This window comes from Ursus maritimus, unplaced genomic scaffold (assembly GCF_017311325.1).
Source record: "Ursus maritimus isolate PB19 unplaced genomic scaffold, ASM1731132v1 scaffold_12, whole genome shotgun sequence".
Lineage (NCBI taxonomy): Eukaryota > Metazoa > Chordata > Mammalia > Carnivora > Ursidae > Ursus > Ursus maritimus.
This window is the reverse complement of record NW_024423564.1, coordinates 53,070,569-53,094,059: the sequence shown is the minus strand read 5'-3', so window position 1 is coordinate 53,094,059 and position 23,491 is coordinate 53,070,569. Positions and strand designations below refer to the sequence as shown.

Genomic DNA, 23,491 nt, shown 5'->3' with positions numbered 1-23,491 from the left:
AAACATAAATAATAAGTCATGTGAAATTAAAAAATTATGAAGATACAGTTAAATAAAATATTTCTATTTCTCCAATTTGTGTAATTTCTTTTTGCAGGTGTTACTGTGACTTTTTTCAAATCATGTGCACCATTGAGAACATTATCTTCACTCAGAAATATTTTTCAACTTGCAGTTTTACTTATAGAATTCTAAGACTCAAAATTAGGAAATTCATTTGTTCAGGTTACATAGGTTTTTGAGTGAAGGGAAAAAAGTCATCCATGCATGCATGCATGCATGCATTCATTCATTTTATTTAAAGATTTATTTATTTGAGAGAGAGTGCGGGGAGAGGCAGAGGGAGAGAGAGAGAAAAAATCTCCAGCAGACTCCCTGCTGAGCATGGAGCGTGTCTGGGGCTTGATCTTATGACCCCAAGATCATGACCTGAGCCAAAATTAAGTCCAAGGCTTAACCGACTAAGCCACCCAGGCGCCCCTGTAACTTATATTTTAATGTTCTTTGAGTAATTTAGTGTAATACTCTACTTAGAAAGGATTGACCAGATTTTGATACCATTCAGATTTTGAAAGCAGACACTACAGGTTAAATAAGTAAAAAAAAAAAAAAAAGAAAAAAAAGATGGCTTTCTTTCCCCTTAAATTAAGTCTTTAATTATTTTTTTTTTTTTAAAGATTTTATTTATTTATGTGACAGAGAGACAGCCAGAGAGAGAGGGAACACAGCAGGGGGAGTGGGAGAGGAAGAAGCAGGCTCACAGCGGAGGAGCCCGATGTGGGACTCGATCCGGTACGCCAGGATCACGCCCTGAGCCGAAGGCAGACGCTTTAACGACTGCGCTACCCAGGCGCCCCAAGTCTTTAATTATTAACTGGAAATGTTAGGCTTTTAAAGGATGATATGTGTTGTTTTTTTAGAAAAGCAGTTGAAGAAGCAAGACACCCTGATTTACAAGGAATAACTATTTATGTTGCACAAGACTGTACAGGTAAGGAATGTATATAATTCTATTTTTTTTCTGATTATTTGGTTATACTTTTTTATTTAGATAGAATTGGCATAGAACATATTAGTTTCAACTGTATAACATAATGACTCAGTATTTATATGTATTGTGAAATGATCACCACAGTAAGTCTGATTAACATCTGTCACCATACATAGTTACAAAAATCTTTTTCTTGTGATAAAAACTTAGTAGAGAGAGTAGATTAGACCTACTCTCTTTGCAACTTTTTAAAAAAATATTTTATTTGAGAGAGAGAGCACAAACGGAGGGAGGGGCAGAGGGAGAACGAGAGGGACAAGGACAAGCAGACTTCACGCTAAGCAGGGAGCCGGACGTGGGGCTTGATTCCAGGACCCTGATGGAATCACCACCTGAGACCTGAAGGCAGACGCCCAACCAGCTGAGCCCCCCAGGTGCCCCTCGTAGCAACTTCCAAATATAACAACATGATATTATGAACTGTAGTCCCCATGCTGCATGTTACATTCTCATGACTTACTTATTTTGTAGCTGGAAGTTTGTACCTTTTGACCTCCTTTACCCACTTCACCCTCCTCCCCACCCCTGCCTCTGGAAACCAGCAATCTGCTCTCTGAAGGGAAAGCTCATTTGATTAAAGTATATATTAGTTCAGAAGAGTCAGAGATAGGGATGGTCATGTGTGTGCTGCCTCAGAAAAATTAGAGAATTTAAAGGTTTATAATTAGAAGCCGTTACTGAATAGTTTGGAAAAAGTAAGATGATACTTTTTTCAAAACATAGAACTGTTGTTGCATTTTCGTGCCTTTGGTTTAGACAGACTATGGGAGATAGGGAAGCTGGTGAACAGAAGAATGTGATAGCTCATAATCTAAATTTGGAATTTAGAGAGAAGTGGGGAGCAAGTAGCAGAATTTGTTAATCAGCAACCGTACAAGAAAGAGCTTGGTTTTCTTCAAACAGGGAGTTTGAAGAAAGCTTTTTTGTTGTTGTTGAACAAAACAAAGTTTTGTCTATATTTGGTTCAACAAAATCTTCTCATTTTCTCTTGAAGTATTCTACTTGGCCTGTCAACACCCATCACTCTACCCAAACTTCTCTTATCAATAATTTAATCTTTCTAAAAATCCAGTGTTCACTTCTCAGTCCTCACATCACACAATTTAGCAATAGCATTTGACACAATCCACCACTTTTTCCTCCTTGTAATGTTTTGTTTACTTGGTTTCTAGGATGCTCCTTTTTAGGTTGTCCTTCTACCTTGTCCACTCCTTCACAGTCTTCTTTGCTGGTTTTCCTTATCTCGCTGATCTCTAAAATTGCGCTCGGCCTTTAGACCTCTTCTCTCTCTCTCTTTTTTTTTTTGAAGATTTTATTTATTTATTTGACAGAGACAGAGACAGCCAGCGAGAGAGGGAACACAAGCAGGGGGGATGGGAGAGGAAGAAGCAGGCTCATAGCGGAGGAGCCTGATGTGGGGCTCGATCCTATAACGCCGGGATCATGCCCTGAGCCGAAGGCAGACGCTTAACCGCTGTGCCACCCAGGCGCCCCTAGACCTCTTCTCTTATACACAGATTTGAATTCACCTGGTCTCGTGGCTTTACAGGACTATCTATATGCGGTCAACTGCCAGATTTATAGGACCTCTCACGAATCCAGGCTTTTATATCTATAGCTGCCTACTCATCCTCCCTGCTTGCATGTTTAATAGATATCTGACACTTAGCATGTCTAAAACTGAATTCCCAATCCTCCTACTCTTTCCCTTCCTATAGTTGTCTATCATATGTCTTTGTAAATGGTATGTCTCTTACTCTATTTATACCAAAATCATTCAGATCACTTATGACTCCCCTTTTTCCCTCTCCCATCTTGCATTTAACATATTAAGGAGTTCTTTTAACTTACTGATCACTTTTAACCAGCTCCAAATGACCATCCCATGACTGTTCCCTATATTCACAATTACTGCCCTTGTTCGAGCTATTATCATCTCTTGTTAGATTATTGTGGTTTCTTTCCTTCCTTCCTTCCTTCCTTCCTTCCTTCCTTCCTTCCTTCCTTCCTTCTTTTCCCTTTTCTTTCTTTCTTTCTTTCTTTCTTTCTTTCTTTTTTTCTTTCTTTCTTTCTTTCTTTCTTTCTTTCTTTCTTTCTTTCCTTTTCTTTTCTTTTCTTTTTTCTTTCTTTCAGATTTATTTATTTGAGAGAGAGCATGTGAGCGTGAGCAGGGGAGGGAGAGAAGGAGGCAGAGAGAGAATCTCAAGCTGACTTCCCACTGAGTGTGGAACCCGATGGAGGGCTTGATCTCAGGACCCTGAGATCATGACCTGAGGTGAAATCAAGAGTTGGATGCTTAACTGACTGAGCCACCCAGGCACCCTATTTTCTAACTGTTCTCTGTGCTTCAGCCCTTGCCCCTACAGTCTGTTATCAACACAGGAACCACACTAGTAAAGTGTAAGTCAGATTAGGACATTCCTTTCTAAAAAACTCTTCAATAGCATGCTCTCTCACTCAAAGTAAAGAACTGCAGTTTTTACAATGGCCTTTAAGAGTTCACGCACTGGGGTGCCTGGTGGCTCAGTCGGTTAAATGTCTGCCTTCGGCTCAGGTTGTGATCCCAGAGTCCTGAGATTGAGCCCACATTGGGCTCCCTGCTCAATGGGAAGTCCGTTTGTCTCTTTCCCTCTGCCCGTCATCCTCGCTTGTGCTCTCTCTCTCTTGCTCTGCTCTCTCTAAAATAAATAAATAAAATCTTAAAAAAAAAAAAAAAAGAGTTCACACAACCTGTCTTCATTCTCCCCCAGTGTTTTACTTTATCTTCTAACCTTATTTTCTATTATTTTACCCCTTGCTAACTTCCCTCCAGAGACACAGGCCTCTTGTTCCTGGAATATGCTGGCTGTGCTTCTGCCTTAAGGCATTTGCATTGACTGATCTTTATACCTGGAATACTCTTCCCCCAAGTTTTGGCATTTCGTGGTTTCTTACTTTGTCCTGACTTAAATGTTATGTTTTCGAAGGCCCTCCTTACCAGCTTATTTTAACCCCCACTCCCCCACACCTACATCTCCTATCTATCTTTCTCCCTTTGTTTTTCTTCAAAGCACTCATCACCATCTGACATAACTTTTTTTTTTTTTAAGATTTTGTTTATTAGAGAGAGTGTGTGCACAAGTGGGAGGGGGGTGGCAGAGGGAGAGGGAGAAGCAGACTCCCCAGTGAGCAGGGAGCCCAACATGGGGCTTGATCCCAGGACCCTGAGATCATGACCTGAGCTTAAGACAGACACTTAATTGGCTGAGCCACCCAGGTGCCCCAGCCGTCTGACATAATCTTATATTTGACTAATTCACTATTTCCTTATATTAGAGTATATGATCTAGGAGGACAGGGTTTTTCCTCTATTTTGCTCACTGGTGAAGCTCTATATGAAGTGCCATATAGTAGCTACTCAATAAGTATCTGCTGAATGTATAAATGAAGTAGACATTTTTTTTTTAAGATTTTATTTATTTATTTGACATAGATAGAGACAGCCAGCGAGAGAGAGAACACAAGCAGGGGGAGTGGGAGAGGAAGAAGCAGGCTTTCAGTGGAGGAGCCTGATGTGGGGCTCGATCCCAGATCGCCAGGATCATGCCCTGAGCCGAAGGCAGATGCTTAACGACTGAGCCACCCAGGCGCCCCAAAGTAGACATTTTTTAACTCATTGAGACCTTGATAGTGATAGCAGAGATTAGATGACTGGCCAATGGGGAGGAGGGATTAGAGTAAAAATGTTTCTGAAAATCATTTTTATAAAATTTAATACATATTTATTATATTTTTCTCAGTTTACAGTTCTGATGTAATTGATAAACAGTGTACTTCCATGGCCTCTGATAATACAGATGACAAAGCTGTTATTATTCTAATCCCTGTTAGACTTGGTGGGGAAAGAACCAACACCGACTACTTAGATTTTGTAAAGGTATGAAATAACTAATTTTTTTTAAGGCAATGCTAGCTAATATGAAAAATACAGAAGGTTTGCAGTCTTTTTTTCTATGAAATGGATAGTGATGATTTTATAATTATAGGTTGTTAAGTTTGATATTAGAAATTTTTAATTTCAATATTATAAGATCAAACATGATTTGAAGGGTATGGTGTTCTATGACCAAGTAAAAAGCCTTTTAATCTTTTTGTAGCTGATCAAGCAGACATAGATGCAGCAATAATCATAATCTGTACTATGTCTACAGTTCCCATTATCCGTATTTGTGATTGTTTAAAAGTATGTACCTTTGTTTATTTATAAATCCCACATTAAACTATTTTGAGATAATGATTGAAACAAACTGAGTTTTCTATTATTGCTGTATTATCTCTTAACTTGTTTCCTGTGCCACCAGAAGGTCAATAAGTAAAATGACTATTTATTTATATAGACAGAAATGATGAAGATAGTATGAGGGAAGGTTCCATCTTGGTTTTCTTTATATTAACCAGTTAAAAATCTCTTCTATTTGAGAACATATAATTCTTTTTTCCAGATGAACGTGTCTAATTATGTTATCTTGTTTTGGGCACCACGACATTTAGTTAATTATTTAAAATAATTTTATTTTTGATTTGAGTAAAGTTGACACACACTGTTACATTAGTTTCAGGTGCACAGCATAGTGACTCAATTTCTCTATAGGCTATGCTGTGCTCACCACAAAGGTAGCTACCATCTGTCACCATACAACCCTCTTACAGTATCAGTGACTATATCCCCTATGCTGTGTCTTTTATGACTGTGACTTATTCATTCCACAACTGGAAGCCTGTATCTCCCACTCCTCTTTACTCATTTTGCCCATCCCCCACCTCCCTTCTCTCTGTATTTATAGGTCTGATTCTGCTTTTTGCACAAAACTTTAACTCTTGAAATACTTAGTTTTGGTTAAGACTATAGTACTTTTTTTATATAAAGATTTTATTTATTTATTTGACAGAGAGAGACAGCCAGCGAGAGAGGGAACACAAGCAGGAGGAGTGGGAGAGGAAGAAGCAGGCTCCCAGCAGAGGAGCCTGACATGGGGCTCGATCCCAGGACTCTGGGATCACACCCTGAGCCAAAGGCAGACGCTTAATGACTGCACCACCCAGGCGCCCCTAAGACTATAATACTTATATTATTTTCATAGTTTTAATAAAGTTTCTCATCTTTTCAAGGCCAGAGATGGAATTCCTCTTTGAATGGAGTGTTTTGGCATATAGTAATCTTGAAATTTGTCTTTTTTTTTTTTTTTAAGATTTTATTTATTAATTTGACAGCGAGAGACAGCCAGCAAGAGAGGGAACACAAGCAGGGGGAGTGGGAGAGGAAGAAGCAGGCTCCTAGCGGAGGAGCCTGATGTGGGGCTCGATCCCGGAACGCTGGGATCACGCCCTGAGCCGAAGGCAGATGTTTAACTACTGCGCCACTCAGGTGCCCCTTGAAATTTGTCTTTTATGTTTCAGTAACAGTTTGTTCCCCACGTGAAGCCTCGTGGTCCATGTGTATATGGGTGGAACATCTATCCTCACCATAGATTGTGCTGTTTCTAAAAATCTAGAGCAGTTGTTTTCAATACATGGGATATGGAAGTTTTCTAGGTGGTATATTGGTTTTTCGTAATAGTTACTAAAATTCTGCAGGCATACATGTTACTAGTAATACCGATACTATAGTCTATCGATAATATATGAATCCCCTAGGTAGAAGTGGGGTTTTGATTTCTAACATGTGGGCTCTTTAGTAAAGTTAATGGTAGAACGTGGGAAGTTATAAACCATTTCACCTAGCGAATCCATTGAGGGTTTTGGGACTTCTGCCATGTTGCCATGTCTCAGTAGGTTGTAATCAAGTCTGGACTGGATTCCCTCTACCTTTTCTATAACCATGAAAAGATTAGAAACTGAGACAATCTTGGAACTAACTCCTTTAGCCAAACCCCATTTTTGGTTTGTATGTAACCCCATGTTACATCTATCTGAGGGCTTTGCTACTTGGTGGTATTAATATTTTTTATCAGATGGTAGGATTGCCTCATGCTCTTGAATGATTCATTGGAGTCTGAAGTGTAGTAAACAAACCACGGTTAGCTGTTAAAGTGATCCTCCGTATCCAGCATATGGGGTTGCTCAACAAATACTTGTTAACTCTCATATTTCTTTTTTTTTTTTTTAAAGATTTTATTTATTTAACAGAGATAGAGCCAGCGAGAGAGGGAACACAAGCAGGGGGAGTGGGAGAGGAAGAAGCAGGCTCATAGCAGAAGAGCCTGATGTGGGGCTCGAACCCAGAATGCTGGGATCACACCCTGAGCCGAAGGCAGACGCTTAACCGCTGTGCCACCCAGGCGCCCCTCTCATGTTTCTGTAACACTTTTAATACAGATATATCTCATTTTGCTTTCATAACAGCTAGGAACTATCTTGTCTTTATAATAAACAGAAAAGACAGATAATAAGTCATAAGTTTAAGTTCAGATAGCAAACTGGTAACAGACCAGAATTTCTGTTATTTTCATATTTTCCCCTAAAATATGGACTTTTATTTTTTTTTTAAATATTTTATTTATTTATTTACCACGAGCGGGGTGGGAGGGGCAGAGGGAGAGAGAATCTCAAGCAGACTCCCTACTGAGTGCAGAGTCCAACTTGGACTCACGACCCTGAGATCACAACCTGAGCCGAAACCAAGAGTCGGATGCTCAACTGAGCCACCCAGGCGCTCCTAAAATATGGACTTTTAAAAATGTAATACTCTTTGAGCTTCTACCCATTTAATTTTTACATTTTGCACATTTTAATTTTTCAATTATCAGCAAAAAATGGCTGAAATGGCTGAGTGAAGTAGGTTATATGGTATGTGTTATGTTTGCTTAGGGGTTGGTTGGGTCAAAAGCCAAAATGATAACTTATAAAGGGGCATTCACTTGGAAGTGAAAAAACAGAGTGTCCGATAGTCCTAAAAGAAGAATAATCATCTTCCTCTTCCATTTCTTCTTCCTCCTCTACTCTCCTTTCTCCTTCTTCACCTCCTCCTCCACCTCTACTTCCACTGCCCTTCCATGCTTCCCACTCCATCTCCCCCTCTCCCTCCACTTCCTCCTCCTTTGTCAGCAGTTGTATTTTTTCCTGCCAAACCATTGTGCATTGTACTCTCTCAAATTCACCACTCAGTTCTATTTTTCAAATTTATTAATCAAGGTAATTCCATTCTTTCAGAGATGGTACCAGCCCCTGCTACATTCTGTGAGGAGAAAGAAATTTGGTGTGGTGCTTTATCAGCTCTTAGCTCAGGAAGTTTATTTATTTATTTATATATATTTTAAAGGACCTGGAATGGGGAAAATCTAATATGTTCTCCTTCTCCAGCAAGACAAATTAGGACTTTTCTTTTTGACTGATTACTTCAGTCTTATTTATTGCTTCATGGGTACAGTTCAATAAATTCTCACCACTAGATAACTGTGAAGAAGATTTTTTAGGAACTGAAAAGTGTTTCAGGTTTCCAAAGATACAGTCTCTTATATGTAATGGCATTCTGGTTCCTAATCTGCTTCTAAGTGTTTATTGCTAAATCTGCTCTAGTCTGTTGCAAAGGAAATATAGATGTCAGGAACCAAAGTCTTTGTTCCATTACTTGGAGTCATTCTTTTTTGCTGAGGAGAATCACTGATGATTCTTGCTATGTATTTTTTTCTTTATTTTCTTTGTTATGAGGGACTTAGAACTTTCACTTCCTCATGGCTTTCTCTGTCAGAAACATTTTGTGTCAGCTGATCAGATTGCCTCAATTTGAAGTAAGGCACTCTCTAAGGATTTTTATTTGAGGGGAAAGGAACAGAATAATAAACTATTAATGGAATAATAATAAAAATAGAATGTTTTGTTTATTTTCTGTATAATTTCATCTTAATTTATTTGTTAGCTCTAAAATTTTAACCTATAATATGCCTTCTTTGTTTTATTTAACTTTTTTAGTTACAGTTCTCCTTTCCAAAGAAACCTCTATGATATATTCACATGACTGAAAATATACAAAGTTGTTTTCTCTAAAGGGTTATTTATAACAGTAAGGACCTGGAAACAAATATTCATAATGGAGATTTTAAAGTACATTGTGGTATTTTCATAAATTTGAATATTTTACAGACATTAGATATTATATTAGTGATCTATATCTGTTGATAGAAAAAGATGTTTACAACATAATGAGTGACTAAAGTTAAAACAGCATATATGGTGTGATGCCACATACATTGGTTTATATTCATAAATTTCTGTGTGAATATATGTAACATAGATCGAGTTCAAGAAGGTGTTCCCCAGATATTAATAATGATGAGCTCTGAGTGTTGGGGTTTTGGGAAATTGTTAGTTTTTTTTTTTTAAAGTTAGTTTATTTAAGTAATCTCAACAGCCAATATGAGACTTGAATTCATGACCCTGAGATCAAGAGTCACATGCTCTTCTGACTGAGTCAGCCAGGCACCCAGGAAATTTTTACTTCTGTTTTTAAGTAGGCTCCATGCCAAGTGTGGAGGCCAAAGCAGGGCTTGAACTCAGGACCCTGTGATCAAAACCTGAGCTGAGATCAAGAGTTGGATGCTTAAGCTCCTGAGCCATCCAAGGCCCCCAGATTTTTACTTTTTAATATGTACTCTATGTGTGTTTTTTAAATAACAACCGCATATTATTATTATTTTTAAATATTTATCTATTTATTTTAGAGAGAGTGTGTATGCGTGGGGGGAGGGGTAGAGGGAGAGGAAGAGAGAATCTCAAGCGGACTCCGTTCTGAGTATGAAGCCCAATGTGGGGCTCCATTTCATGACCTGAGTGGAAACCAAGAGTCAGGTATTCAACTATTGCACCACCGAGGTGCCCCCAAACACATATTATTTTTAAGAAAACAATTTTAAAAAATACTCCATGGTTTGATTACTTGTTAAAGGGAAAAAAGCATTAGTTCATATACTTTGTATTTTTGTTAATTAATTTATTTAAAAGATTTATTTATTTTGAGAGAGGGAAAGTAGTGGGAGGGGCAGAGAGAGAGGGAAAGTGAGAATCTGGAGCAGACTCACTGCTGAGTGTGGAGCCCAGTGCGGGGTTCTGTCTTACAACCCTGAGATCACGACCTGAGCTGAAACCAAGAGTTCGATGCTTAACTGACTGAGCCACCCAGGCGCCCCACATACTTGTTATTTTTATATCTTCTAGATTTCAAAACATCCTGTCACTTAAGGGAAGGAAAGTTAAGCTATTATTTAATACTTCTGGGGTTTTATAATATACATTTTATCATTATTAGTGTTTTCTAACTTTATAATATATGCTAAATATATATATATATGCATAATATAAGCTAAACTATTGATAAGACTTTATGTGATTCCACTGGACATGTTTTTTAAAAGGTATAGAATCATTGGGGCACCTGGGTGGCTCCGTCTGTTGAGTGTAGAGCTCTTGGTTTCAGTGCAGGTCATGATCTCAGGGTTGTGAGATCAAGCTCCACGTCTGGCTCCGTGCCCAGCTTGGAGTCTGCTCCAGATTCTCTCTCTCCCTCTCCCTCCCCCTCTGCTCCCCGCTAAAATAAATAAATAAATAAATAAATAAATAAATAAATAAATAAAATGATACAAAAAAATAAATAATCTTTAAAAAATGGTTTAGAATTATTTGACCAGCTTAAATAGAATTCTACTTAGAATACATGCTGAGGGGCACACTAAATACTTTACTGAGGTATCCCTTATATTTTATGATTAGTAAATTAAGTTGACTTTAAATACAATAACAATTATTATTTGCCTCGGATTATTTTCATTCGTCTTTATGTTTATTCCAGTAAACTTACGAAAAAGCATTAAAAATGTGTCAAGTGAATGCCGTTGATTAGAAAATGGTTTGTAGTTTGGGATTCTAAGACTCGAGGTTCAGTGAAAACAGTAATAAGGTCTAAGAACTATTTCTAGTATTTCAAAAAGCCTGATGAAAATACTATGTTGATCATGATAAGGCTGCACCAACTAACCAAAAGGCCAGGTGTTTGGCTCTGGCAGGGCTTTTATTGCCTTTATATGGTGACCTTATTTATTTCTGTATCTGGCATATAGTAGTAGTTAATGCTGTTGAGTGACATGCTGGTCAGAATAGTTGATTTAATCATGTTAATGTGTGTTTTAAAGAAAATGGAAAATAGTGTGGTAGATAAAAGGATTCTAAAATATGGGGGCATATGTAATAACAGTAAAACTAGTGGTGAAAAATTTGGGAACTACTATACATACTAAACTGCTAATATAAATTTGGTTGTTTTGAATAACCATTTGCATCTTGACTCTAAATCTGAATTAATTTCTTTTGTCAGGGTATTTTAAGCCTTGAATATTGTGTGGGTATTATTGGTGGCAAACCTAAACAGTCATACTACTTTGCTGGATTTCAAGGTCAGTGATTTAGTAAAATATATTTCTTTATTGTTTTCTTTTAAAAGTCGGAAAGTTAATTTGGGATCATTTGGAAACAGGATGATTAACAGAGCAAAATGAGTATCTTATAAATTCATCAGCCCTACCTAGCCACTCATTTGTCATTTGGTCCACAACATAATTGGATTCTGTAAAATGTATGTTTAATTTCTGTTATTGCATAAACAGGCATAATTTATTGGTTTCACTAAACTTCAGAAGACATTGCTGCCACATTCTGGCAGTTACTATTTACATATTTACTTTTTACCAGTTTTAGTGGTGCTAGTTGATGATAAAATGACAAGCAATATGTTCTTCCTGTCAGGATAAAGTAGTGCGATACATTTTTCATATGCAAACTGTAGAATATAATTGTGTGTTTGTGAAAGTAATTTTATCACCAAAAATTAAATGACAGTCTCATCACTTTATAAAAATTCTGCTTATACAAGCATATTTGATTATGCAAAAGTTAATCTGTCCTGTGCAAACCTATGTTTCAGTCAATGAATATCAGTCTGGCAAGCTGTTACTCCCAGGTTTTTTTCAGCTATTCTACATAGAAATTGGATTGTAAGCAGTGTAATAATAAGGTGTTTTTTGAATTACTTGTCTTCTGTTTTGTCCTTGTAGATGACAGTTTGATTTACATGGATCCTCATTACTGCCAATCTTTTGTAGATGTCAGCATAAAGGATTTCCCTCTTGAGGTACTATGGATAAAGAGCTGGTACTGTTTTCTCACCATATGAAGCAAACTCTAAGTATATAGAGATGTGCTAGACAGCGATGCTTTTATGGTATTACAAGTTAATAATATTTTACTGATTTATAAAACCATAATCCACACAGTGGTCAAAGGTTAAATAATTTGTTGCTGAATTTTAATTTATGACATACTTTCTTCTTCATTTATCTGTGTCTCTAACTTGTTAGATATCCAACCCTATTAAAATAAATGATCAAGCCTCCAAGTTATATTGTAGATAAACAGCTGAATATTACTGAAGAATTTAAAATATTAAGCATGTTTAATAAAAAGAAAAAGAGGGGAAGAAAAAAGTGATGGAGTTGGGTTAGAATGACAGAGTGACTTGAGACTATCTGCTAAATTATTTTAAGTATAATAGTTGAGTCTTAGCCCCTAGTTTAGTTTTCCAAGAGCTAAGTTGGGTTTCTAATATTTGTTTTAGCTCTGATTTGTTTTTAAGATTTTATTTATTTATCTGAGAGACAGAGAACATGAGTTGGAGGGCAGAGGGAGAGGGAGAAGCAGACTGCCCGCTGCGAAGTGACGTGGGGCTTGATCCCAGGACCCCGAGATTGTGACCGAACTGAAGGCAGACCTTTAACTGATTGAACCTCCCAGGTGCCCCTGTTTTAGGTCTGATATCTTAACATATTCTTTTCCTTTATGTCGGGTTATTTGTGATCCAGTATTTTATTTTTAAATTTTATTATTATTTTAAAAAATACTTATTTAGTAATCTCTTTGCCCACTGTGGGTTTTGAACTCACAACCCTGAGGTCAAGAATTGCATGCTCTACTGACTGAGCCAGTCAGGCACCCCTGTGACCCAGTATTTAATTCAGAAAATTTTGAGAGTGCATAAGTGAGACATGTAATTATTACATGGTTTTGGTTCTTATTTTCCAGGTTGTTGCCTTTACAGACTTTTAAAATATTTGTAATCACTTGAGTGGCATGGATCACTGTTTTTCAAGGGCTTGACAAATTGGAAATATGGTTTAATACTTACTTTAGTAATAGCTTCCTAGCTAATATTAATATCTAGTAGTATTTAAAGGATAGATTATAAAAATAAACTGTAAGATGAAAATCTGGTTCTGAGGCATGCCTGGGTGGCTCAGTCGGTAAAGCATCTGCCTTCGGCTCAGGTTATGATCCTGGGGTCCTGGGACCGAGCTCCAAGTCTGGCTTCCTGCTCAGCGGGGAGCCTGCTTCTCCCTCTCCCTCTGCTGCTCCACCTGCTTGTGCTTGTGTGCGTGCGTGCGCGCGTTCTGTCTCTGTCAAATAAATAAATAAATAAAATCTTTAAAAAAAACCAATCTGGTTCTGAAAGATACATTATACAACATCCTAGCATTCTTTTTTTTTTTTTTTTTAAAGATTTTATTTATTTGACAGAGAGATAGCCAGTGAGAGAGGGAACACAAGCAGGGGGAGTGGGAGAGGAAGAAGCAGGCTCCCAGCAGAGGAGCCTGATGTGAGGCTTGATCCCAGGACTCCGGGATCACGCCCTGAGCCGAAGGCAGACGCTTAAGACTGAGCCACCCAGGCGCCTCTCATCCTAGCATTCTTTGTAAACTATTACCTGAACTAAAAGTACAAGTATCTTGAGGCCAGAGATAAGGTTTGCTTTCTGTTTTCTTCCTTCATAGTATCTTCGATGTAAACCTTAATAAATATTTCTAGTTGACTGATTGATACTGTGGGAGGCATGACAGAATTGTACTATGTGAACCACGTTGTAATTCTCTTTCAGCTGCGTGGTGGTCTTGTGGCACTGATTCCTATGTCTAAGTTACATTTTCACTATATCTGTGCCATATTAACTCCTTAGAAAAGGAGATACTTGAAACTCAGATGGAAAATTATTCATAGCATTCTAGTATTAGCTAAAATAGGCAAATTAAAAGATTACTAGTGTTGACTGTTTCAACCAGTAGAGAGAGACTTTTCATCTGATATTTTGAAAGATTCTACAAAGAAACCAGGTGAGTGACTATCCTGGTTATATCTGCACTAGCAATGTTAGGAAGGCTGCAGCTCACTATTGGGAGGCAGGTGCAACACTTCACAGATGCATCAGTACAAGCTTGAAGTAGGGTGTTGATGGTGAGAATGGAAAAGAGGAAATGATTTTAACAGACTTTGTAAAGTTTGGTGAAGTTATGTAACTTTTGAAATGTACAGAAGCATTTATTTCTTATATAGTGGGGCACTGAGAAAGTGGGTTTAGATTTATATTTTTGAGATGCTGGTAGAGTATCTCCACCTGTCTGGGTAATTCCTCTGGACAGTTTTTCATTTTTCTCAGCTCAGGGATTTATCTTAGGCTATTTCGTGAATAGTATCATTTATTTTTCTATGAGAGTGTAATATAAAACTACAGCAAGTTGCTTTTGTACAGAAGTAAAATTTTACTTTTTGCTTTTTATCATATTTTAAGCTTAAAATGCTCCAAGTGGAGGTATTTTAACTACCCTATATTATTAGCCATCCTTGGCTCGTTATGTAGTTTGTGTGTATTTATGCTATTGTAATTTTGCAGTGGATTGACATAATTATATGAGCATTCTAAAACCATGCTTATACCTCAGTGATTAAAATTATTTTTTAAAGATTCTATTTATTATTTGAGGGGGGAGGAGCAGAGGGAGAGAGAAAGAATCCCAAGCAGACTCCATACTGAGCATGGAGCCTGACATGAAGCTCAGTTTCACGATCCTGAGATCATGACCTGAGCTGAAATCAAGAGTTGGCTGCTTAACCAATAGAACCAACCAGGCACCCAAAATTATTTTTGAAAGAAACTTTTTTTGAAAGAAACTTTTTTTGATCAATACTTGTTTTTGGTCAGTAGATGGAGAAATTAAAATCTTAGCTCTTTTATTCAATTCCATGTGAGTAATCACCGGTAGTCCTGATATTTGAGTGAATGCCTTGAATCCGATAGGATTATGAAAGTTTAAGAAAGTAGTGTGCTATCTGAATATTTGAGACTGAAGAGGAGATTTAGCAGATTACGTCTTTTGTTTTTCGTATGGTATTGAATTCCTATATATTTAAGAGTTGAACTTTTAAAAATTTGAAACCAAATCAGACCAAGTATTCTTTTTTATTTTATTTTTTAAATTTTATTTATTTGAGATAGACTGAGAGAGAGTGAGAGCACAGGGGGGTTGGGGAGAGGGAGAAGCAGACTCCCCACCGAGCAGGGAGCCCAACGCGGACTCAATCCCAGGATCTGGGATCACAACCTAAGCTGAAGGCAGACACTTAACTGATGGAGCCACCCAGGTGCCCCTCTTTTTTAATTTTTTAGAAGATTTTATTATTTATTTGAGAGAGAGAAAGTGGGCATGAGTGGGGGGAGGGGTGGAGAACGAGGGAGAAACAGACTCCCCACTGAGCAGGGAGCCTAACATGGGGCTTGATCCCAGGACCCTGAGATCATGACCTGAGCCAAAGTCAAACGCTAAACTGATTGAGCCACCCAGACATCCCGCCAAGTATTCTTTTTTTAAACTACCATTTATTGATCTCTTTCCACATGCAAGGCACTGTCCTAAGCACTATAGTTAGTTGTCTCTTGAATTCTTTTCTTCCCTATAGTTCCAAATGCTTTATGTATATATTTGGATTAATTTTGCATTCTTTTTTTTTTTTTAATTTTATTTATTTATTCGACAGAGATAGAGACAGCCAGCGAGAGAGGGAACACAAGCAGGGGGAGTGGGAGAGGAAGAAGCAGGTTCATAGCGGAAGAGCCTGATATGGGGCTCTATCCCATAACGCCGGGATCACGCCCTGAGCCGAAGGCAGACGCTTAACCACTGTGCCACCCAGTCGCCCCTAATTTTGCATTCTTGTGATACTTTCTTATAAAATATATTAGTATATACTATTGAATTTATATATTAACTTTGTAGAAAAGAATTTCCTTCATCTTTATCCGTCTTCACAGAGTTTTTAACATTGTGAGGTGAACGTAAGTAGTTATGAATGTATATATGTCTATAATTTTCATATACAGAATGGGGTATAAAGGAGCAGCATGAACTACCTTAAGGAAAAAAGTTGTGAAAAGATAACTTGAAATTAGAAGGGAATGAGAAGAACTCAAATGGCCTTTAGCAATGAGGGTATGTTGAACTGTGGGTTCCCACTGTCAGTGGTTCAGGTAGAGTATCAATTGTGGGGATGAGAAGACTAGAAGATCTGTATCTTCATAGGTATATATTTATATGTGTGTGTGTGTGTGTTTAATAAGATATCGCAAACCAGAGACTACTGCTTCATGTTATTTATGATACACTTTCAGAATGACCGGTTCTAACTGTTATAAATAACAAATTCTATTCTATTATTAAGGCAATATTTGATTTCCTAAATACTAATATTCCACTAATAAGGCAAGAAGAGCCTTATTTTTTTTTAAGATTTTTTATTTATTTATTTGACAGAGATAGAGACAGCCAGTGAGAGAGGGAACACAAGCAAGGGGAGTGGGAGAGGAAGAAGCAGAAGCAGGCTTCCAGCGGAGGAGCCTAATGTGGGGCTCGATCCCAGAACGCTGGGATCACGCCCTGAGCCGAAGGCAGACACTTAATGACTGAGCCACCCAGGCGCCCCGAGAAGAGCCTTATTAATAGACATGTTAGTCCGTTGTGATTCCTGGGCCCCCAGTTTCAAGTTTCAGATTTTAGGACCTCTACGCAGTGGTGATTATTTTAATCTACCCTAGTAAAATCAGAGAATAGTGGCATTAAAGCTTTAAGAATGATGTCATGTGCTTAGATAGATGGATGAGTGAATTCATCAGTGAGAGATATACCCTTTATGAATTACACATGTGAACTGCAGTTAGTAGGATATGCTTTTTAGTAAGGATATTCTCTAACTATCTTAGGAAGCTCCATCTAAATCACCAAAATAGCATAGCTACACCTAAAAATATTTGTTTCAGTATTATTTATATGTTTACGCAATAGGACCCACTATTCCAAAAAATAAGCCTAGAATAGTACCTGGCATTTAGTCGGTGCCTAATAAGTATTTGTTGAGGCAGTGAATAAATATTGTATTGAAAAAACGAAATAAATGGGAATTGACTCACCCTTACTAGTTTTTTCAAAAACATATTTCATTGTCACAGAAATGTATCTAGTAAATACTCCCTAAAATGTGTTTGTAAAGTAGAGGGTGCTACTCTTACCAATCTTCAGAATTTTAAAAATTAAAAAAGAAATTATAAATACATAGCTCAAAGAATTATCATGAAGTAAATATAGCTGTGTAACACCCCTTGGGAAAATATTTTAAAGTCTAACTTGTTCTGCAATAAACAGAAATGATTCTGAATTATAAATTAATGTTGGCTTGACTTCAGAATCTTCTTGGGTGAACAAAAGAATGTAATTTTAAGTTTTAATGGTATAAAATGCCTCTGTGTAATATGAGTCCTAGTACTCATATGGTAACACCCAATAGCAATTTCAGTTTTCAGTTATCAGAGATTTATATCTGTATTTTTGTGAATAATTTAAAAAGTTCTTTGTAGATATCAAAGCAACCATGAATAACAATGTAGTGTTTGTTATTACTATCTATGATGATTGAGGCAATACGGTGAAGCAACACTAAGCATTATTTGGTTTAGTCTTATTGGTTCTTATATGAAAACAGTAATTTAGCATAATGTAGGACATCCTTGTAGATGAGTTTAAAAAATACTTTGTTGGACCCTGTATAAACCTTTGGCCCTTCTTCCTTATCCCCAGGTAGTAAAAACTAAATAAACATTCCTTGTTATTGGCTTTGAAGGAGGTGGGTTATTATTTTTAGATAGCTTGTGTGTGTGTAGAATAACTTAAAAAAAAAAGATTTACTTATTTATTTGAGAGAGAGATAGAGAGTACAAGTGGGGAAGTGGGGCAAAGGGAGAGGGAGAAAATGACCCCCTACTAAGCCTGTGCAGGGCTCCAACCCAGGTCCTGGGATCATGACCTGAGCTGAAGGCAGCTACTTAACTGACTGAGACACCCCGGGGCCCCTTGAATAACTTTTTGTAAATATGACCTAGAGCTATCTGTGCTGTGCCTTATACACTAATACACCCCTGTATATTGTTAACCAGTTTATGTAGCTCTTTTGTGCTTTTTCAGATCTCTCTTCAATAAAACAAATAAATAAAGCAGGTGAAACAGTGTTGAAAACCCTCCAAGTAAGACAATACTTGTGTTGACTCGTACTTTGGAGACTCCAGTTTAGTTAGGTTGGTTCTCACTGTATAAAGTATTAGCTAAGCATTTTATAGAAAGTCATAGTTTTGAAAACACATTTGTTTGGCCTGTATTTACTGCAATGATATTGGATTTGAATCTAACATATGATTGAACTATCTACAAGGGAAAAAAGCAGCTTGAATGTATGCATTTTGTATATCCTCTAATGATAACATATAATTGGATCACTAGGATGGATATGGGGGAGAAAAAAGAGTGATTTTGACTCATTTACCATGAACATAAATATGAAAGCCTATGTTTTTCTGTATTTTAAGAGATAGTTTCAAGTTAAAATCCTGTATTAAATGTAGGGAAATTTTAAGTTTATGAGCTCGAATTCAGCCTAGATCATTTCTTTTCTTTCTCTCTTTTTTTTTTTTTGAGAGAAAGAACACGTGTGCACAAGCAAGTGGGGGAGGGGCAAGGGAGAGGGAGGGAGAATCCTAAGCAGGCTCCATCCCCAGCATGGAGTCAGATGGGGGCTCCATCACACAACCCTGGGATCATGACCTGAGCGGAAACCAAGTCGGTCGTTTAAACTGACTGAATCACCCAGGTGCCCCCTAGATAATTTTTCTTTCTTCCTTCCTCCCTCCCTCCCTCTCTCTCTCTCTTTCTTTAAGATTTTATTTTATTTTGAAAAAGAGAGAGTAGAAGCAGGGAGAGGGGCAGGCAGAGGGAGAGGGAGAGGCAGGCTCCCCCTAAGCAAGGAGCCTGATGTGGCTCAATTCCAGGACCCTGTGATCATATACTGGGCTGAAGGCAGACGCTTAACTGACTGAGCCACCCAGGCGCGCCACCCAGATCATTTCTTAATTGAGCTTATTCTTCAATTAAAAGATATAAAATATACAGCAAAGCATTTCTCATACCTGTCCACCACATGCCCAGTTTTCTCTCCCCTAAACTTTATTTTGGTATATTCTTACAGTTCATTTATACAAACATAAACAAATACGAAAATATATATTTTTTATGGCCCTCCTTTTTTACATATAAACTTTTTTTATACACAGAAAAACAGTCTTTGGTAACCTCAATGATTTTTAAGGACAAGGTACCTGAGCATTCAGGATACTTAGGTGGCTCATTCGGTTAAACATCTGCCTTCGGCTCAGGTCATGATCCCAGGGTCCTGGGATTGAGTCCCTCATCGGGCTTCTTGCTCAGCAGGGAGCCTGCTTCTCCCTCTTCCTGCTGTACCCCCTGCTTGTGCTCGTCTCTGTCTCTCTCTGACATAATAAATAAATAAAATCTTAAAAAAAAAAAGATATCTGGGCATTCAAGCAGTTAAAAAAAAATCTTTCAGGAGAGCACCAGAATGTGGTGGTTAAGGAAAAAAGACTTGAGTTATTAGGTTTATATTCTTCCCTTTTGCATTTTCTAAAGATCCCAGATGTCTACTAGTTATCTGTATCCCATTAGCAAGAGCAGAGAGGCTAGTGCAGCCTCCCCAGCCGATTTAGATGTGTGGCACTGTGACCACATGAAAAAAGTGAACTAGAGGGACAGGAGGACTGGTAAGGAGAGCGCAAGGACCATAACAACAATTTTCAACTGTGTCCCATAAGGGAATAAACAAGAATTTAAAGTAAAGCATAGTAGAAGAGTGGGTTGGGAGGATATGCAATTATGTATTAATTGTGTCAACTGCTGAAACTCTGAAGTTGATCTCTTTTCATATCATTATGGAACATTCACATGACTCTGTGTGTTTGTTTACAAAGTCTTGATATCCTTATTAAAGGGTTTTTAAACATTAAAAATATCTCAAAAAAGGGGCGCCTGGGTGGCTCAGTCGGTTAAATGTCTTGCCTTTGGCTTAGGTCATGATCTCAGGGTCCTGGGATCCAGCCTGGCATGGCTCCCTGCTCAGCAGGGAGTCTGCTTCTCCTCTGCCCCTCCCCCCTTGCTCATGTTTGCTCTCTTTCTCTCTCTCTCTCTGTCAAATAAATAAATAAATAAATATCTCAAAAAAACCACACCAGGCTTAATTGAACTTTCATAGAAATAACTAACTTGATTCTAAACCTTGTACTAGCTTATGTATGTCTTTTCCAGTGGCACATTTTTCCTCCCTTCTGCGAGTGTCAGAAATGCATACCGCTTTGACGTACTTGTGTTCTTTTACAGAATGGCACTAATGCCACATAAGGTCGGGATTTGAATTGAATGTAAACAATGTTGGCGGTCATGTTTTACAGCTGTGGAGAGTGGAAAGGACCATTTGCCTAGGATAGACCAAAACACTGTTTGAAAGCATATTTATGAGAAAAGCCAGATGGCAAATTTTAAATTAAGTAATATCTTGTATATACTCAAGTCCATCAAATAAAACTAAATTAATCCTAAAGAACTTTTAAAATTGCAGACATTCCACTGCCCTTCTCCCAAAAAGATGTCATTTCGAAAAATGGATCCTAGCTGTACAATAGGATTTTACTGTCGAAATGTTCAGGACTTCAAACGAGCTTCTGAAGAAATCACTAAGGTACTATATTTAAAATATAATATTTGTAATTGACCTTTTTTTTAAATTAGAGATAGCCTATAAGAGGACAAAAATCTGTAAATTATTCTTTTGTAAAATTTCCCCTTGAATGTTAATATTATTAGGAATATTGTGAACCAGATAATGAAACTATTTGGGGACTCCTAGCCTTTGAGGCTAATGAAACCAACTAGTGACCAGTTGAAAATATCAATTGCTCCACTAGGTGGCACTGTTGAAATAAAAATCTCTTTTGCAAACTAACCATGTGAAAGCAATTAGGTTATATTTTATTTGAAGAGGATTTTAAAAGGGCAATACCTTAGGGGGTAGAAAAAAATTAATGAAGTATTTGATCAAGCCAAATTGTGCATTATTTCTTGTTAGTCCAAGTGCTTCTTTGATTTTTTTTTAAAAGAGGAATGGTATTTTTGGATTTCTCAGAACTGCTTTATAAAATGAGCTGTGTTGTTACCTTCCAATAAGCTTGTCTAATCTGATCTATTCTACTTATAGGATCTTTGAAATAGGTTTATTTAACTCTCTCTCATTACCTTTAAACTTCTGAATTTTTTTGGTACTTGAGTACTGCTAAAATATTTATAGAACCTTAAGGTCTGTCTATATTTAGTACTTTAGAAAATGAAAAAGCTTACCTATTTAGGAAGTAAGCATAACTGGATGGCTGTCTTTATTAGTATCAATAATTATAGGCTATCATTTTATGGTAAGTAAAACTAATACTAGACTCATTTTTTAGAATTTTTAACTTGAGCTCAGGTGTAATAGTATTCATTGCTGCTTTAATTTCCAGTTAGTTTTCTTCTGGAAAATGGACCCAGTGGGTTGAAATTTGATTTTTTACAATGTAAAAATAGAATGAAAAAGTTAAATAAAAAAGTTTCATATAAGCTTAGTTTACTTGACCTGCCGTGTAAAAGAGGAAATTTAACAGGAACATGACAGAAAAATGAATGAGAGGAGAAAATGAGATATGTGAGAACCTTTCCTTATTCTTCATTTCTCATAGTTGTCGTCTTTTCATCCTCCTTTTTAACCCAGAGGGCCAAGTGAACTTAACAAAATGTGTCTTCTGCATTTCCCTACTCTTTTATTACTTGAAGTTAGTGTATACATGTGTTTTTCTTTGACAACCCTGTCTTTATAAAGTATCATGTAAAATATGTGCTAAAATACACAAATCCAGATAATATTGTAATATAGATTGATGTTGACAAACATTTCCCTTTGAAGCCCTGCTTCCGTTTCTACTAGATTATTTTCTATCTAGGTGAAAATAAGTGTGTTTAAAACAATAAAGTATTCCTGGAATAGAAACAAATCATATTATTACCAAATTGAAAAAACAAAATGAACAAATGAGTTGCATATTGATATTTTCTGATTAAAACTTAGTTTTTGTGGGTTATATATATATTATATATATATAAATATATATCGCCTATATATTTATATATATTATGGTTTTTACATGGGAAAAATACTTAGAAATTATTGCTCATGATGCATCAGAGTAATATGCAATATTAAAACAAAGGGAAACCATATTGAAATATCATTTGGAAGTACTGAGAATTTTGCCAGAGTCAATTAACTTTATTTAATAGTGTTGTATTTAAGTTAATAGCTTTTCATAGCAGTATCAAAAACTCTCTTTGTTGATTAATAACTTGATCATTTACTGTTGCTTGAAATGTTGTAAGTTAAATAGTTTTCCTTTTCATCTTAAAAACTGAACCTGGCATTTTTATGTTAAACTTACTTTTTTCTCTTTAAAAATTAAAACAATTTAAATTATTTGTTTCAATGCAGGATGTAATTTCAGTTGTCTCATTTTGAAAATAAAGCTAGGTAGCCTAGAGTCTCATGTTTGATTTGTAATGCTGTATGGATGAGTATTCTAATGCCTTATACTACATGATTTTTAAAATGTTAATAAAAATTGTGAAATTAAATGAGTGTTTGGCAGAGCTCAATTCAGCAAGTATCTGAGTAACTACCATGTTGAAAGCATAAAATGACCAAGCCGTAATCCCTACTTCTGAACAGGTATAAGGCTTCTGCCCTCAAGTAGCATTTATAGGCCAGGAGAGGGAATAAGACAGGTAAACATACATTACATTGAATATGATAAACACCCATACAGAAATAGAAATAAATTGACAGCAGAAGGAAGGATGTTGAAATGAGAGCAATGCCACATCCAAGTCAAAGTTCTTTCTTGTGATGGTGATATTTAATTTGGGCGTTAAAGTGTAGGCTTAAGTTACTTCAAGCAGAGGAAATAACAAGAGGAAAGGTATTGGAAAAGGAACACGTAGATCTTGTCTAGAGAATGGCAAATAGTCCAATTTGTTAGGTGCCAAGGGTACATGTAGAGTAGGATTTCTGTCTTCTGACTGCCTAAATTAGGATCCTCTGTGGCTTGGGATTCTCCAGTTCTAACAA

The 23,491-nt window shown here is 36.9% G+C and overlaps 1 protein-coding gene across 4 annotated transcripts in view; it reads left to right on the top strand.

The window, feature by feature from the left end:
* The window catches only part of ATG4C (autophagy related 4C cysteine peptidase), an 85,957-nt gene that overhangs the window by 47,462 nt on the left and 15,004 nt on the right, over positions 1-23,491 (top strand). For 3 of the 4 annotated variants that reach the window (XM_008690791.2, XM_008690792.2, XM_008690794.2), the window contains exons 6-10: positions 921-991; positions 4,831-4,967; positions 11,394-11,472; positions 12,130-12,206; positions 20,903-21,022. In XM_008690791.2, coding sequence (XP_008689013.1) covers positions 921-991; positions 4,831-4,967; positions 11,394-11,472; positions 12,130-12,206; positions 20,903-21,022 — 484 coding nt within the window. The remainder of the gene's footprint in view (positions 1-920; positions 992-4,830; positions 4,968-11,393; positions 11,473-12,129; positions 12,207-20,902; positions 21,023-23,491) is intronic. The other variant, XM_008690793.2, reaches the window with a different exon arrangement.